Source organism: Protopterus annectens, chromosome 16.part0 (assembly GCF_019279795.1).
Source record: "Protopterus annectens isolate FY-2018-M chromosome 16.part0, PAN1.0, whole genome shotgun sequence".
Classification (NCBI taxonomy): Eukaryota; Metazoa; Chordata; order Ceratodontiformes; family Protopteridae; genus Protopterus; species Protopterus annectens.
In genome coordinates, this window is record NC_056750.1 from 801,964,924 (window position 1) to 801,983,628 (window position 18,705).

At 42.3% G+C, this 18,705-nt stretch overlaps 1 protein-coding gene across 4 annotated transcripts in view; it reads left to right on the top strand.

The window, feature by feature from the left end:
* Nucleotides 1-9,061, top strand: part of LOC122791013 (zinc finger MYND domain-containing protein 19) — a 16,767-nt gene extending 7,706 nt beyond the window's left edge. For all 4 annotated transcript variants that reach the window (XM_044058768.1, XM_044058766.1, XM_044058769.1 and 1 more), the window contains exons 5-6: nt 6,315-6,495; nt 7,870-9,061. In XM_044058768.1, the coding sequence (XP_043914703.1) occupies nt 6,315-6,495; nt 7,870-8,013 (325 nt within the window). In that variant the 3' untranslated portion in view covers nt 8,014-9,061. The remainder of the gene's footprint in view (nt 1-6,314; nt 6,496-7,869) is intronic.
* Nucleotides 9,062-18,705: the final 9,644 nt, after the last annotated feature.

Genomic DNA, 18,705 nt, shown 5'->3' on the forward strand with positions numbered 1-18,705 from the left:
TGGATTTCACTTAAAATTCATAACACTGAATGTGTGACAGACTCTTTCAATGTGGAACTTTGAGGAACAACTTTTTAAGACACCAAATAGGTTCATAGGTAGGTACTAGGCTATCGGCTCAAGGGCCTATGTAAGCCTAGCTAGCAAGGTTCCATAGCTTATGCCACCCAAGAAAGTTATTTTCCTGTGCCACTGTCCGGCAGAGACATAGAAGTGATCCCCGAGGTGTATTTCCTATTTCCCATCCACTCATCAAGATTTTTCTTGAGTGCTAATGAAGAACTTTGCTTGACATAGATTGGTAGCTTGTTCCAGAGTATAGGAAGTCTCTGGGACAGGAATCTATCCCTTCAGCGTGTCCTGTTTATTGAGGTGACAAGGTTTAGGTCCCTAGAGCGTGTAGCTCGGAGGGATTGGGATTTCTTTAGGTGTAGCATGTCCAACAGCTCTGGTCTGACTTGGCTTTATATGTTGGGCAGAGATCACTTTGGAGTAGGCGATATGTTATGGAGTAAAGCTGGAGTTTTTTGAGGCGGTCAGTGTAGGGCATTTGTTTGAGGCCAGTAATCCTCTTTGTGAGGTACTTCTGTGGCCTTTCCAGCTGCTGCCGATGTCTTGTGAGGTACATTCCAAAAGGGGCGTTGTACTCTATAATGGGTCTAATGAGTGACTAGTAGAGGGGAACAATGACCTCTTTTCTCCTGGATGAGAACCCTTTTATGATGAGGTGTGCCACGTAGAAGGGCTTCCTGACTACTGTGGCGATGTGACTATCAAAGGCGAGACTACTGTACACCTGGGTCCCAAGGTCTCTTATCACACATTCAGTGTTAAGTAGATTGCTGCCTGTGTGGTATTTCATGGGTACAGAGTCTTTACCAAAGGGGATGACACTGCACTTTTTGGCATTGATCTTGAAGCCATGGCTCTGACACCAGGCATCTGTCTCAGTGAGGCCTTTCTGTAGGATGTCCACATCATTTGGGGACTTGACTATGGCTCCTAGTTTGCAGTCATCTGCGAACTTTGTTAGCCAGAGGTCTTCTGTGTTAGCCTGTACTTCAGAGAGGTAGATACCAAACAGGAGAGGTCCCAGGACGGAACCCTGTGGTACTCCACTTGTCACTGCATTGAGGTCATATTTTGAGTCTTCAACTTTTACAGTGTGGGTTCTGTCAGTGAGCCAGTTGGCAACCCATCTTGTGACTTAGGGGTGATGAGGTACGTTCCTCGTAATGAGGTACACTTGAGAGGTATCCTGATATCTTGCTAGGCACAGGATGATTGCATTCTCTTTATTTTGAATTTTGCGGGTGGGGGGGGGTGGCAACTAACGTGACTTCTGACCATTGACTGTAGATGCTAATTGGCTGTATCTCTTGCTTAAACAGGCAGTAGGTCTGCTTTGTAAATTTTTCGTCTAGCTTAGCTTGGGCTGTGTTCCTGTGCTAAAATACATAAGTACTTATTTTTGGCTGTCCGTTCACCAGATATTGGCATTTTAAGAGCACACACCAGTTCTTTTGAGAATTTGCAGTGTCTTCCCGTCTGCTGCAGTTCATTTCTCATGTTCATTTGTGACATTGCCAATTGGCTTTCTTTATCTGTATTCTTGCCTAATTCAGTTATTTATCTTACTGTGATGTTGGGGCAATTTTTTTTTTTTTTCAGTTTGATTTCCTTGTATAAATTAATGTACACCCACTTCGAAATGCAGTTTAACCAACAATGTGCACCCATTTCGAAATGCAGTTTAACCAACAATTTGAACTGAACCTTGGTTTATCATGTTTAGTATTTTTGTGCCATCAATGGGACACAGTCTGGTCCCATTGATGCTGTGTTTTTTGCTTTGGAGAGGGCGGCTCTTACCTGAGCATCTGAGATGTCAGGGGGGCAGCACTCTGCTGGGATAGATATTTGCCCTTTTGGTGGGGAGGGGGGGGGAGCTTGCACTGAACCTGTCAGCTAGGATGTTGGCAATGTCTGTGGGTTCAGTGTATTTTTTGTCATTTTGGACTAATTCTGAGCATATCTGGGAATTACCACCCAGGTTCCTAACATAACTAAAGAAAGCCTTGTGATTATCCTTAGTGTCCTGTGCAATTTTTCTCTCGAAGCTGGCCTTAGAAGATTTTGAGTACCCGTAGTTTTTTGCTAATACTGATCAGAGATGCCTTCCCTTTTTGGAATTTTGCTCTTATCATTTAGTAGCTTCCTCCTTCTGTTGTATAGTTTGTTTATGGCTGGGGTCCACCAGACAGGCCGTCTGCCTTTTGGAGGATTGGGTCTTGGTTTTATTTGGGATCTCATGATCCATGCATTCCCGAAGGTGTTCATAGAATGCGTTTATAAAGGATTCTGCGGTCTGGGCCGTATTTTCCACAGGCCCGGGGGCTTTGAAGGATTCCACCTCGGTTTTGAGGAGTGTGAAGTTTGCTTTAGAGAAGTTTTTCACTGTGGTTTTCTGGGCAGGGGGTGGGGTCGGGATGTGAATATCCAGTGAGATTAGTTTATGGTCTGATCTTACCAGTGAGGGATACCCTTCTGGTCTGGAGCATAGAGTCCCTATGTTGGTGATGATTAGGTCCAGTATGTTTTCCCCTCTTGTGGGAGTGGTAACAAGTTGTTCCATAGCATTTGAGTTAATAAATTCTAGGAACCTTTGGGCTAGGGTATTGGAGCTAGAGTAATGCTCCCAGTCTATGTTTGGGTAGTTGAAGTCGCCCAATATAATGGTGTTTGGAGAGACCTTCATATTTTCCAGTGTTCTCAGGAAGGCCGAGTGGGGTTCCTGGGTTAGGGAGGGTGGTCTGTAGCAGGCTATAAACTGGAAGGCAGTTTTACCCACTGTTAGTTGCACATGGATAGTCTCTGATACTTCGTACTGTGCCACCAACCTGGAGGTGTGGGTATCTTTGACGAATATTGATACTCCCCCTCCTTTTGTGGATCGGTCCAAGTTTTGGGGCTTAAAAGCATGGTATGAGGTATAACCTGGTAGTGCTGGGGTGCTCTCGGAGCCTTGAACCAGGTTTCTGTTACTGCACAGATATCGATGTTCTCCATGCTAAGGAGAGTTTCGAAAAGGTGCATCTTGAGGTTTAGACTTCTGGCATTGAGTAGCATTACTCTTAGTTTCTTATCCCTTGTGATACCTATGGAGGTGGGTTTGTCTTTTGAGCCTTGCCTAAAAAAGGCACTATGGGGGTAGCAAGAGCCTTTGCCAATATCCGAAAGCCCAGGGGTGACAGGTGCAAGCCGTCCCTAGCGAAGCATCGTGGCTTGTCGAGCATGTCATCCCAGGCTGACAGGCATTGGATCCCCTTTGAATGACACCAATACTTAAGCCAATTGTTGAAATTTATCATCTTGTCTTCATATTGTGGCGTCACTTATGGTGAGGGTAAGATGCTACTCAAGGTCAGGGTCATACCGGCCTGGGCCACATGCTCAGCATGTATTACACATCTTGCAGTGATATATATATATATAGAAGTTCAATGCATACACATATCAGTAGACTATCCTTGCAGTATAACGACTATTTTCACTTTCTGTTACTAACATATTATACGGACTATTACCTCCATATTCCTTAGATTGCCAGGTTCACAGATTACTCCTGGAGTAGGTAATGCCACTGTCAACATGCAGATCAAACGCTGCGGGAACCAGGAAATGTAACACAAGATGCCGGCAATACATATTTGCGTAAGCGACATTACTTAAGGTCATACTCTATTTATTTATGCAACTGTGTAATGTGCGTATGACATGCTGTTGACTACCTTTAATGATTCACACATATGTGGTTCGACTGTCTGCTGTTTTGAAAATGGCCTTTCGAACATACCATATTCACCCGTTTTGTGATATGCGTTTATAAAGGTAAACCGGGTTAATTTCATTAATTACTTGCAGATGCTTAGAGAGCCATAGCTATTCACTAGAATAGGTGACTGTACCTGTCTAGTTCTTGATTTGCTTTTTTAAATGTCTTGTTAGAACTTGCCCCATTCTAGTTCTGCCTCCATAGTTGCTCTCGCAGAGGTTATTTTCTGACATATCTTTCCCAGGGGTCAGGACATGGCCACAAGTGTGGCTTAGCCAGCACTGTTCACAGTGCATGTGCAGTAAGCCCCAAGGCTTCTTAACAGTACATGCTTCCCAGACACTGTGGGCATGGTAATGAGCTGCTTATCGCCATTCAATAAGTACCTGGAGGAAGATAGTGTTGTACCAACTAAAGGCCCCATTGAAGTATGACAAGCTGTTGGGATCATTGATCGGATGCGAGTCACTAAGGTAGTTATGCACTGTGCACGAGTTGGTTTATTGCTGTAAGGCTACACATGTAAATGTCATGAGAATAGGAAGCACCTATTTGACCCTCGGCTCTGTCCAATTACTTTCCATGCAACACTACTTAACAAGGTGAGACTTTCAGAAGCGGTCTCACTAACGATGTCAGGAAAGTACGTAGTTGTGGAGTGCTGTCCCATCTGCAGACTGGAGGTAGAATAGTGAAGGTGGGAAAGATGGGAGCTGTGGAGATTTGAACCTTCCATTCTGTGCATCAAATCTCCAAACCACTCGTGAACAAGCTGTGCCATGGAAGCAGGCATGTATAAGCCTACCATATTTTTCTATGTATGTGCTGTCTGCCACACAACTGCATTCTGTTTATGTGTACAAGCAATGCTGGCAGAGTCTAGAATGCATTGTATGTGACATAACTGGACCATACAGCGGGCATTGCCATTTCTTGTCTGTTGTACATGGGTGTAGATGGTGTGCCTTGTGACTTTGAGTGCACACCATACAACCACAAAAACATAAATGATTTTGAATGCCTTTTTTAGTACGTGTGATGATTTTTGAGCAGGTATTGGGCCCTAAATGTTGAATAGGAGTACAGGAAAGGAGGAAATGGAAAACAAAAATAAGGAATGAGCAGGACTGAGATGCGGTAGAAGGGGAAGGACAGCATATGCCCCTTTCCTTTTTATGAATAAAAGGAGAGGTAAGAGGAATGTAAATGGGGGTAGTCTAGGTAGTAAGGGAACACCATGAAGGAGGTGGCACACTGCTGAAGATTGCATTAGGTAGAGGGGAAGACAATTGTGAGGGCATAGTGCGTCGACACTGGGGGGACACAAAGACTGGGTAATAGGATTAGGTGTTTAGTAATATTCTGCTGGTTCTCAACTAGCAGAGACTGTATTTGTAGTCACTGTGAGTGCTGTCCCCACAGGATCGTGGCTCAGCTGTAGAAGCCAGTGCTGGATAGAGAGGACTGAGTTGCTAGAGCTTGTTATCAGCTTGGTTGATGCAAGCTTCCAACCGTCTGTCTCCAATACCCCCACGATCTGCCAGCTGCAGCTAGATGAAAAGGCATCACCTTTGCCTTTCTACTAGCTGGTACAACCATACCACCTTCTAGTGCATGGACACCTGGTGTTGGTGATGCTGTTCAAGTAGTAGGTGTGGAGGCAACTGATGGGCTGGTATCCAAATGTACTTGGTGTTTCTACTGGTGGTGGAACTACAGCTCCCATCTGTGGGGGGGGGACAATTGCTGGTCTTAAGTGCTTCAGTTTGCTGTGCAGTTACCCATTCATTTGAAGGTCTTCAGAGACTAGTGAGATAATAGCATAATGAGAAATTTGTGGATGTGCCACAGTGTCAGACTGTATATTTAAAGTCGTATTGCAGTATGTAAGTTGCAGCTGCTCATTAAATTTCATTCTCCTGTCAGTGCTGTAGGTCATGTTATGTTTGAATGCATTAACATCACATTAATTCTCTTATTGGTTTTGTTTGTGTTTAACACATTGCACTGGATTTTGGCTAGTGTATGGCTTGAATTCTAGCACCTAGTCAAGTAGATACTGATATCCAAACTAGTAGCAAGTCCTACGTCTGCTTTAATTTTAGTAAATGCGGTTTCTTAATGAAAGGATCATGTCAAACCCCAAACAACTGTATTGGCTTGAATTTGCTATCACTTCATACTATTGACATGTATTTCTTGGCATACTCCTGTAGCTGTTTTTATATTGATGTCTACTTTAAATGGTAGTTTATAGTCAATTAGAAGTGCCTTGTTTCTGTGGAACATATGCAAATAGCACTGCATTGTCTGCATGTTGCATTTAGTTGAGGTCTTCTTTGGTAGTATGCATTTGGGTATCTGTAGTAAAACGCACATGAAACACAAGCAAGTATATAATGGAGTGTTTTAGAAGACAGTGAAATGTTTTTGAGGGGCAAGTGATTTTTAATGGTAACTTTTTTTCCCTTCTTTTCAGAGAACAGAGCCTGTACTGGTTAGCAATTCAGCAGCTCCCCACAGATCCCATTGAGGAACAGTTTCCTGTGAAGAATGTCACACGCTATTACAATGCTAATGGAGATGTAGTTGAGGAGGAGGAAAATTCATGCTCGTATTATGAATGTCATTACCCGCCATGCACAATGATAGAGAAACAGGTATGTGTAGATTTCTCGCATTTACTTAAAGATTGTAGTTTATTATTGACTCTGTGTTTTAGCAGTTGCAAGCACATAGTTGAAGTTGCAATCTAGAGCAAGTGTGTTGGAATTTGTCGACCCGGAACTGTACATTAAAGGAAACTCCACCTTAGAACTAAAAAAAACTATTTCACTGTTTTCCGAGTTATTTTATCACCTCAAAATCACTCTGATTGCTTCATATAGAATTGTAATACTTTTTTGCAGAATGGCCGTCAATGGGACATTATAATCTTTGTTTTTCCTGAAGTGTTATGCTGTAACGGAGTAGCTCACACTAGTTACTCCGGAAAACAAATACGTACATTCTAGTAATGGGCATCACCCAAGGCCGCTGTCGCCGGGGCCGCTATAATAAGGAAGTACAAAAAAAGGCAACCTTTTAAGAGTTGAGTTAAACTGTAGGAGAAGGTGGCGTTTCCTTTTAAAGAAGTGTGTGACCATAATTGTTGCATCCCCCCCCCCCTTTTTTTTTTTTTTTATCCTTACGTATATAACTGTTGAGAAGGATTTCTACTTTTCCTTTATGTCATGGAGGCCCAGCTTGGGGTGACTTAATTACTTAATTGCTTAGAGCATTTGAGCCTTTTCTCGGTGGCTTTTTCTCCTAAGTTAGTACATGTCTAAACTAACTGAGCTGTATAGTCTGCTTGTGGCACCAAAGTACACCCTACCTTTGTTCTCCCACCCATGTAGTGTGATCCATCTACACTGTACCCCTTTCAAGAAATTTAGTAATCTTTCCACAGTAATTCCTAGTAAGCCTTGCATTCCATAATGGGCATGCAGACATACGTACATGTACACATTATGTACCATGCCTTGATTCACAGAATGTACACTGCAGTTCTCAATTTCTCCTCATGTTCAATCATACAGAGACATCCTTTTCTTAACATGGTATGGTAAAAACCCTGTGCCACTGGTTAGGTTTTGGATGATTTTAGTTTAACCATTCAGTGCAACCTGGTCTGGAGGACATTTCACAGTCATGATCTGGACTTAAAATTCAATCAATTCTTCAAAAAAAGCATGCTTAAAGTTGTTTGCTTGTAGAGGTCATAATGTTAAGTAGAGAAACATTTTTAAATGCATTTCTTGTTGCAGAAATTGCTCAACCATTTTTATTTCCTCTGGCTGGGTGTGAATGTTTGAGAAACTTTAGACTTTAACAGTCCATAAATGCAGTGTCCAAAAATCAGTTTTATTTGGCTGTCATGATTCTCGCTAACTTAGTCATCAGTAATATTAAAGCAGCTGTAGCATGTTTGTGTTTTTTTTACTAGACTGCAACTGATTCCTGCTTTTGTAATGTTTAATTTTTTTCCTCAGCTTCGAGAATTCAATATATGTGGTCGATGTCAGGTAGCACGGTATTGTGGGTCCCAGTGTCAGCAGAAGGACTGGCCTGCACACAAGAAGCATTGCAGAGAGAAGAAACGCAGTTTTTTCATAGACATTGAACCAGAACGATGACCAGGAAAAGACATTTATGGCAGCACGGTTCCTTCATTTGCAGGAATTTTGTTTTCGGGTTTTCTTTTTTTTTTTTTTTCCCCTTTTGATTTTCCTTTTTGCACAATGACTGAAAAGACTGGCAAGAAAGCCTAAGCACTGAAAAGTTGCCTCTATGCTTGAGTGAATTCCCACATCCTGAAGTCCAGTGGTATTTCTAGGTTCTCAAGCAGAAGGACTACTGAGGTGGCTTCAGACTGAAGCGCCTAACTATTTATATATGTTAATATATTTGTAATCTTATGTACAGTTTTTTTTATGTTATAGGAAACTATGAACAGAGTGCATTGATGTAATATTCCAGGAAAACGATTTATGTAAATAAATGTGTGAATGTGCAGCAAAACTTGATTTTTTTTTTGGTTTTCCGTTCAGTATGTGTGCAGAACAGCGAGTTGAGCTGTTTTACCTACTTCGTAATTGTTGGTGATAATTGCACTTTTTATAATATATATGTGCCATATTTCTGTGATGCTGTTTTTTGTATGGAACTTTTCTGTTTATTAAAATCTGTTTTCTTAAGCAGTGGTGCATAATAGGCATGGCTAACCTAGAGTGCATGTTCCCATATTGGTAACAAAATGGACTATCAGAATTCTGTCCTTCACTGAGAGCAGTGAATTTGTGTAGTCCTGCTGAATGGCAAATGTGTCATTAAAAGAGAGAGTGCTTGTGAAATGGTTGGTATGCTCTGTTAGAGAGGATGGTGAAATGACCACTTGGGGTGGCAAGGAGAGGTTGCTGGCATCTGTTAACTCAGAAAAGTTTCTTTTGAAGTGTTTTATAGGTTGTAGGCTACTTTCAGTGACAATGAAGTAATTTTCTCTGTCTTTTTATTAGGTTAAAGATTAACTGTAATGTTAAAAATGATCTGACATTAATGAGCTTATCCAAACAAGTCCTGTTTTCATGTGCTAGTTTAATTTGCATATTTTTTACTTAATTTGTGTTCGAAATATTCATGGGCTTTGTTGTACAGTAAGCATTAAAAATGAATTATGCTAGCGTACTTTACTGTTAACATTTTACTTCAATCATGTCGCTATTCTTAGCAGGTGATAGTGAAAAGTACTTTGTTTTTCAGAATGACAGGTCTTGGTGTGCTAGATCTGTATAGTTAGCTGCATTTCCATATGTAGCCTTAATTCCATTATTGGAGAGTTTGTTTTTCAGGTGGATTCAAGTAGGGAGGGGTAAAATGAGTATCCTCTCGCAATAAGTTCAGCATCCTTGTTAAAACACATCAGTGTGGTTAGTGAACATTCTATCAATTGAATGATTTTAAAAAAGGATTCCTTTTGAAAAGGTGTGGGGACTTCAGATGACAGCGTGTTTTAAATGTTACTGACCATACCAGTAACTTTTTTTTTTTAAACAATTGGGTATGTGGTCTCTTATGATCCTCTTTGGGTCCAGTACGGGTTTGAGTGATGGTAAATAGTTAAATGTTTGATAATTTAGTGTTATCTAAAACAATTGACTATTGTAGTCTTGCATGAAGTTGCCACTTTAAATACATACACATGTTTCTTTATGGACTGTCAACATTGAATAAACAACTATCAAAGTACTTCATAAGCTACTGTAAGGCAAGACTGGCGTAAGACAAAAAAATACATCTTCAGCTCTTCTTTGTAGTTCAAAGCAGTATAACAGCAGTCACCGTCTGCACAAAAGTAGAATGCAGAAGGTGCAATGTAATATACTGTGTTTTGTTCTCTAGCAGGGTTGCAGTGTAATGCTGCATTTGTGCTCTAGCAGGGCTGCAGTGTAATATGCTGCGTTTATGCAAGACCCTGCTAGAGAACAGAATGCAGCATATTACACTACAGCCCTGCTTGAGCAAAAACGCAGCATTACACTGCAACCCTGCTTGAGCACAAACGCAGCATTACACTGCAACCTGTCACTCCACAACAAGTACAAATATGACACTGTCATTGTCCATGTTGGTGTGAATGACCTGAGACATACCTCCCTGGACTACATGAAAAGAGACATGGAGGAGCTCTCCAATCTTGTAGCCTAGGCAGGTATGACCCTGGCCGTGAGTAGCATCCTGCCATCACCCAGAATGATGCCACAGTACAAGGACAAAATGATTGACTTTAACAGGCTATAATTCATACCACACCTTTCGGCCACCTAACCCAGAACGAAGCACTAAAGCACTAAAGGTGGAGGCATGTCCATATTCATAGAGCACAAACGCAGCATTACACTGCAACCCTGCTAGAGCACAAACTCTCCAGGTTTGCATGCATCTCTGCTGCTTTTCTTTTTTTCTTCTTTTCTTTTAATGCCTTGTTTTGTTGTCCCATCATGCTGTGTAATTCTGTTATACTTTGCTAATCATAGCTCTCAACCATCCATCTCCAAAATAAGGAAAACACACCTTCATAATGTGGAACAAATGGGCAAAATGTGGAACTCGTACTATTGGCTTACTAACAACTTCAACTAGAAAGGTCTTAGGATGGTTAAAATATGCTGGTTTTACTTAAAGATCATTTAATGAATTAATACGATTAATTTCTATTTACCATGGATTTCACTTAAAATTCCTAACACTGAATGTGTGACGGACTCTTTCAACGTGGAACTTTGAGAAACAACTTTTTAAGACCCCAAATAGGTTCATAGGTAGGTACTAGGCTATCGGCTCAAGGGCCTATGTAAGCCTAGCTAGCAAGGTTCCATAGCTTATGCCACCCAAGAAAGTTATTTTCCTGTTCCACTGTCCGGCAGAGACATAGAAGTGATCCCCGAGGTGTATTTCCTATTTCCCATCCACTCATCAAGATTTTTCTTAAAGTGCTAATGAAGAACTTTGCTTGACATAGATGGGTAGCTTATTCCAGAGTATAGGAAGTCTATGGGACGGGAATCTATCCCTTCAGTGTGTCCTGTTTATTGAGGTGACAAGGTTTAGGTCCCTAGAGCGTGTAGCTCGGAGGGATTGGGATTTCTTTAGGTGTAGCATGTCCAACAGCTCTGGGTTTGACTTAGCTTTATATGTTAGGCAGAGATCACCTTGGAGTAGGCGATATGTTATGGAGTAAAGCTGGAGTTTTTTAAGGCGGTCAGTGTAGGGCATGTGTTTGAGGCCAGTAATCCTCTTTGTGAGGTACTTCTGTGGCCTTTCCAGCTGCTGCCGATGTCTTGTGAGGTACATTCCAAAAGGGGCGTTGTACTCTATAATGGGTCTAATGAGTGACTAGTAGAGGGGAACAATGACCTCTTTTCTCCTGGATGAGAACCCTTTTATGATGAGGTGTGCCACGTAGAAGGTCTTCCTGACTACTGTGGCGATGTGACTATCAAAGGCGAGACTACTGTACACCTGGGTCCCAAGGTCCCTTATCACGCATCCAGTGTTAAGTAGATTGCTGCCTGTGTGGTAGTTCATGGGTACAGAGTCTTTACCAAAGGGGATGACACTGCACTTTTTGGCATTGATCTTGAAGCCATGGCTCTGACACCAGGCATCTGTCTCAGTGAGGCCCTTCTGTAGGATGTCCACATCATTTGAGGACTTGACTATGGCTCCTAGTTTGCAGTCCTCTGTGAACTTTGTTAGCCAGAGGTCTTCTGTGTTAGCCTGTACTTCAGAGAGGTAGATACCAAACAGGAGAGGTCCCAGGACGGAACCCTGTGGTACTCCACTTTTCACTGCATTAAGGTCATATTTTGAGTCTTCAACTTTTACAGTGTGGGTTTTGTCAGGGAGCCAGTTGGGAAACCCATCTTGTGACTTAGGGGTGATGAGGTACGTTCCTCGTAATGAGGTACACTTGAGAGGTATCCTGATATCTTGTTAGGCACAGGATGATTGCATTCTCTTTATTTTGAATTTTGCAGGTGGGGGGTGGCAACTAACGTGGCTTCTGACCATTGACTGTAGATGCTAATTGGCTGTATCTCTTGCTTAAACAGGCAGTAGGTCTGCTTTGTAAATTTTTCGTCTAGCTTAGCTTGGGCTGTGTTCCTGTGCTAAAATACATAAGTACTTATTTTTGGCTGTCCGTTCACCAGATATTGGCATTTTAAGAGCACACACCAGTTCTTTTGAGAATTTGCAGTGTCTTCCCGTCTGCTGCAGTTCATTTCTCATGTTCATTTGTGACATTGCCAATTGGCTTTCTTTATCTGTATTCTTGCCTAATTCAGTTATTTATCTTACTGTGATGTTGGGGCAATTTTTTTTTTTTCAGTTTGATTTCCTTGTATAAATTAATGTACACCCACTTCGAAATGCAGTTTAACCAACAATGTGCACCCATTTCGAAATGCGGTTTAACCAACAATTTGAACTGAACCTTGGTTTATCATGTTTAGTATTATAAACCCTTCATCCTCAGCAGCCTTTTTGGGAAGGAAGATTCATAAATAGCTGTATGCAGTATATCCTAACTTCAGTGTTTTTCTTCACAGTGAAATTTAATGTGACTATCATTGTAACTATGAACTGAGCAGAGAACATGAACAAGAGCCCTCCGTGACCACATATGGTAAACCATAGCAAAGGAACTGTAACTGTCATAGTCCTGCACACAGTGGGGGCTGCATTCTGCAGAAATTGGGGTGGTATGTAAGCTGTAATAAAATGCACGGGTGTGACCTATAAAGGCAGACAATACTCTGAAGTAAACATCTGTAACTGCCTTCACATATTAACAAAATTTGCCCATCTTGAGTCTTAGTCCTTCACATGTAATAAGGCAATGCACCAACACACTTTCCTTATAAAGTATGGGGTTCTGTAATCCTCCCAACTACTTGCTGAACCCACATTTTCGACTCACCTGCCATCTTTCCCCACCTACTCCTATGGCCTTGTATTCCACTTATACTTTCCTTATAAAGTATGGGGTTCTGTAATCCTCCCAACTACTTGCTGAACCCACATTTTCGACTCACCTGCCATCTTTCCCCACCTACTCCTATGGCCTTGTATTCCACTTATACTTTCCTTATAAAGTATGGGGTTCTGTAATCCTCCCAACTACTTGCTGAACCCACATTTTCGACTCACCTGCCATCTTTCCCCACCTACTCCTATGGCCTTGTATTCCACTTATACTTTCCTTATAAAGTATGGGGTTCTGTAATCCTCCCAACTACTTGCTGAACCCACATTTTCGACTCGCCTGCCATCTTTCCCCACCTACTCCTATGGCCTTGTATTCCATCATGCTTTTTACTCTGTCCTTGGACAGTCCTAGAAATTAATTAGGGATTGTCTTTAAACTGGCTGGATTCTTCTGAGGTCTTGGCTTTTTAGGCAAAATAATTTCTGCCAAAACTAGAAGGTGTATAACAATGGTTGAATATGTTTTTCATGGTTTGTAGGGATTTGTGTCAAATCCTCTGGCTCCAGTCTTTAAATATGAAGTTCGGAAAGGGCTTGCACCAGCCACAGTGACCAAGTGGTTTGCACCATTAATTCCATTCTGCCTCTTCATATGCTTTGCTTTTGCACATTGTTTGTTTTTACTCCCCTTGCTATAGTTTTGCAGTTGCTGTCTTGTCTTAAAGTGCTATGCACTTATGTGCCTTCTTGTAGTACATTTTTTAAATTAGCCAAAACCTGAAAACCAAACTTTGGTTTTACCCGGTAGTATAAATTAGAGTACATTTACTGCACTTGTATAACTGGATATCCATTTTGCTTTTAGAATTGAGGAAATTTAAGCATACTTCAAATGTTGTCAGAGTATTCTTTGGGGGGTGGGGGTGCATTAAAATACTTTTCCTGGCTATCTTGATACACACATTGAATGCTTTGTCTGTTTGCTTAACAGATACCTGTAATCAGTGTAAACCGTGTTGGCAATTCTAGTTTTATGGTCCTATGATTTTTCTACAGGTAACTGAACTGGATTCATTTACCTTGTTGCCAAAGGATATGCATTTATTTATGCAATATTTTCCATTAGGATCAAATTGTTATTGAGGATAATGCCAAGATCGTACCTGACAATTTTGGGGTTTCACTCCTTGAAGATAGGTTTGTAGGTCAGAAATTGAGTGCGAGAGGCGTGAACTGCTGTGCTACAGCCTTAGCAGTGTTAAATTTCATCAGAATGCATCCAGGACTAGATGTTATTTGAATCCACTGCAAGAGTGTTAATTTGTATTTTGTTATTTAGATGAGATTTATAACTAATATGTGTAATAATTTAAACTTGTCATTGGAATAAGATCTCTTACTGAAAGCATATGCATGGAAGACAATCATAGGATGGAGTCATGTGGAAGTCCAGAAGCTAGTGGGAGTGGAGGAGATGTCTCTGGATGCAGTCCACCTCATTCCACCTGACTTAAGTGCAAACCATTGTGTTGATCATTAACAATACTCCCTAAGTCTACTGTGGAGGAAGAATCCACTCCAAGGATGTAAGGTTACCTCCAAAAAAAGGTTGTCCGGGGAGTGCGAGAAGCTAGCTTGCATAGCCTGTTGACCACACATAGTAGCAAGGGGAGGAGCTGATTTGTTGCAGAAGAAACCTTGGGACAGGAATGCTGCCTTTGTACAAGAGATCACTGCTTTATAAGGAGCATGATGTGTATCAAGCCCAGCAGAAGTGCCATGTGGACATTAGTCTGCCATGTTTGCTATCACTTTCATCCATTTCTGTTAAGACTATGGAGATCACACTCAAGTCATGACTGATGTGGAACTGAATGTACATGATCTAGGGGTGTGAAATGAGAGGATTTTGTAGCCTTATTATTCTCTACAAGAACAAGAAGATTATTAGGATTGTTGGCACTGGACTCTGCTATCGCCTCTGAACAGGCGGTATGCCACTGAGTAGAGCTGGAGTTTCTTTAACCGGGCAGCATATGGCATCTGTTTGAGCCCTTTGATCCTCTTGGTGAGGTACTTTTGGGGTCTTTCCAGTTGCTGCAGGTGTCTGGTAAGGTACATCCCAAAAGGGGCATTGTATTCAATTATGGGCCTGATGAGGGATGAGTAAAGCGGCACGATGACCTCCCCTGATCTAGATGTGAATCCCTTCATGATTAGGTGGGCTATATAAAATGTTTTTCTAACCACTTTGGCCACGTGGTTGTCAAATGAGAGATTGCTATCAACTTGGGTCCCCAGGTCCCTAATTACTACTTCGGTACTTAATGGATTACCACCTATGTGGTAATTTGTGGGCACTTTGTTTTTGCCAAAGGGGATGACTATACACTTTTTGGCGTTTAGCTTGAGGCCATGGCTCTGGCACCAGTTGTCTGTTTCTATGAGGCCCTTTTGGTGGATGCTTGTGTTGGCTGGAGAGTCGATTATGGTGCCCAGTGTGCAGCCATCTGCGAACTTGGTCAGCCACAGTCCTTCCGTGTTGGCCTGTACCTCCGAGAAATATATACCGAACAAGAGAGGTCCCAGGACTGAGCCTTGTGGGACGCAACTTGTAACTGGTTTGGAGTCACATGGCTCCAGCAATTCTAACCATGTGGGTTCTTTCCTTGAGCCAATTTGCAACCCATCTATTGACATAGGGGTTTATATTTAAGCTGGTGAGCTTATCTATAATGCCCGAGTGGGGTATTGTATCGAAGGCTTTTGCGAGGTCCAGGTAGGCTGTGTGGACCACCTTCCCCTCATCAATGGCCTTGGTGACTGTTTCAAAGAAATCAACCAGGTTTAAGAGGCAGGATCTGCCCCTAACAAAGCCGAACTGGGTAGGATCCAGTGTCTGTAGGTCCTCAATATCTTTATTTATGAGGTCCATGATAATCCTTTCCATAGCTTTGCAGACCAACCTAGTCAGGCTTATGGGGCAATAGTTTCCAGGATCCGTTGAGGCACCACCTTTGTGAAATGGGACCACAGTTGCTGTATGCCACTCTTTGGGTACATATCCTGTAGTAAGGCTGAGATTGAACAGTAGTTTTATGTTTGGGTTTAGCTCTTCTTGGAGTTCATGTAGGACGCAGCCCGGGACACAGTCTGGTCCCATTGATGCTGTGTTTTTTTGCTTTGGAGAGGGCGGCTCTTACCTGAGCATCTGAGATGTCAGGGGGGCAGCACTCTGCTGGGATAGATATTTGCCCTTTTGATGGGGAGGAGGGGGAGCTTGCACTGAACCTGTCAGCTAGGATGTTGGCAATGTCTGTGGGTTCAGTGTATTTTTTGTCATTTTGGACTAATTCTGAGCATATCTGGGAATTACCACCCAGGTTCCTAACATAACTAAAGAAAGCCTTGTGATTATCCTTAGTGTCCTGTGCAATTTTTCTCTCGAAGCTGGCCTTAGAAGATTTTGAGTACCCGTAGTTTTTTGCTAATACTGATCAGAGATGCCTTCCCTTTTTGGAATTTTGCTCTTATCATTTAGTAGCTTCCTCCTTCTGTTGTATAGTTTGTTTATGGCTGGGGTCCACCAGACAGGCCGTCTGCCTTTTGGAGGATTGGGTCTTGGTTTTATTTGGGATCGCATGATCCATGCATTCCCGAAGGTGTTCATAGAATGCGTTTATAAAGGATTCTGCGGTCTGGGCCGTATTTTCCACAGGCCCGGGGGCTTTGAAGGATTCCACCTCGGTTTTGAGGAGTGTGAAGTTTGCTTTAGAGAAGTTTTTCACTGTGGTTTTCTGGGCAGGGGGTGGGGTCGGGATGTGAATATCCAGTGAGATTAGTTTATGGTCTGATCTTACCAGTGAGGGATACACTTCTGGTCTGGAGCATAGAGTCCCCATGTTGGTGATGATTAGGTCCAGTATGTTTTCCCCTCTTGTGGGAGTGGTAACAAGTTGTTCCATAGCATTTGAGTTAATAAATTCTAGGAACCTTTGGGCTAGGGTATTGGAGCTAGAGTAATGCTCCCAGTCTATGTTTGGGTAGTTGAAGTCGCCCAATATAATGGTGTTTGGAGAGACCTTCATATTTTCCAGTGTTCTCAGGAAGGCCGAGTGGGGTTCCTGGGTTAGGGAGGGTGGTCTGTAGCAGGCTATAAACTGGAAGGCAGTTTTACCCACTGTTAGTTGCACATGGATAGTCTCTGATACTTCGTACTGTGCCACCAACCTGGAGGTGTGGGTATCTTTGACGAATATTGATACTCCCCCTCCTTTTGTGGATCGGTCCAAGTTTTGGGGCTTAAAAGCATGGTATGAGGTATAACCTGGTAGTGCTGGGGTGCTCTCGGGAGCCTTGAACCAGGTTTCTGTTACTGCACAGATATCGATGTTCTTCATGCTAAGGAGAGTTTCGAGTGCGTGCATCTTGAGGTTTAGACTTCTGGCATTGAGTAGCATTACTCTTAGTTTCTTATCCCTTGTGATACCTATGGAGGTGGGTTTGTCTTTTGAGCCTTGCCTAAAAAAGGCACTATGGGGGTAGCAAGAGCCTTTGCCAATATCCGAAAGCCCAGGGGTGACAGGTGCAAGCCGTCCCTAGCGAAGCATCGTGGCTTGTCGAGCATGTCATCCCAGGCTGACAGGCATTGGATCCCCTTTGAATGACACCAATACTTAAGCCAATTGTTGAAATTTATCATCTTGTCTTCATATTGTGGCGTCACTCTTGGTGAGGGTAAGATGCTACTCAAGGTCAGGGTCATACCGGCCTGGGCCACATGCTCAGCATGTATTACACATCTTGCAGTGATATATATATATAGAAGTTCAATGCATACACATATCAGTAGACTATCCTTGCAGTATAACGACTATTTTCACTTTCTGTTACTAACATATTATACGGACTATTACCTCCATATTCCTTAGATTGCCAGGTTCACAGATTACTCCTGGAGTAGGTAATGCCACTGTCAACATGCAGATCAAACGCTGCGGGAACCAGGAAATGTAACACAAGATGCCGGCAATACATATTTGCGTAAGCGACATTACTTAAGGTCAAACTCTATTTATTTATGCAACTGTGTAATGTGCGTATGACATGCTGTTGACTACCTTTAATGATTCACACATATGTGGTTCGACTGTCTGCTGTTTTGAAAATGGCCTTTCGAACATACCATATTCACCCGTTTTGTGATATGCGTTTATAAAGGTAAACCGGGTTAATTTCATTAATTACTTGCAGATGCTTAGAGAGCCATAGCTATTCACTAGAATAGGTGACTGTACCTGTCTAGTTCTTGATTTGCTTTTTTAAATGCCTTGTTAGAACTTGCCCCATTCTAGTTCTGCCTCCATAGTTGCTCTCACAGAGGTTATTTTCTGACATATCTTTCCCAGGGGTCAGGACATGGCCACAAGTGTGGCTTAGCCAGCACTGTTCACAGTGCATGTGCAGTAAGCCCCAAGGCTTCTTAACAGTACATGCTTCCCAGACACTGTGGGCATGGTAATGAGCTGCTTATCGCCATTCAATAAGTACCTGGAGGAAGATAGTGTTGTACCAACTAAAGGCCCCATTGAAGTATGACAAGCTGTTGGGATCATTGATCGGATGCGAGTCACTAAGGTAGCTATGCACTGTGCACGAGTTGGTTTATTGCTGTAAGGCTACACATGTAAATGTCATGAGAATAGGAAGCACCTATTTGACCCTCGGCTCTGTCCAATTACTTTCCATGCAACACTACTTAACAAGGTGAGACTTTCAGAAGCGGTCTCACTAACGATGTCAGGAAAGTACGTAGTTGTGGAGTGCTGTCCCATCTGCAG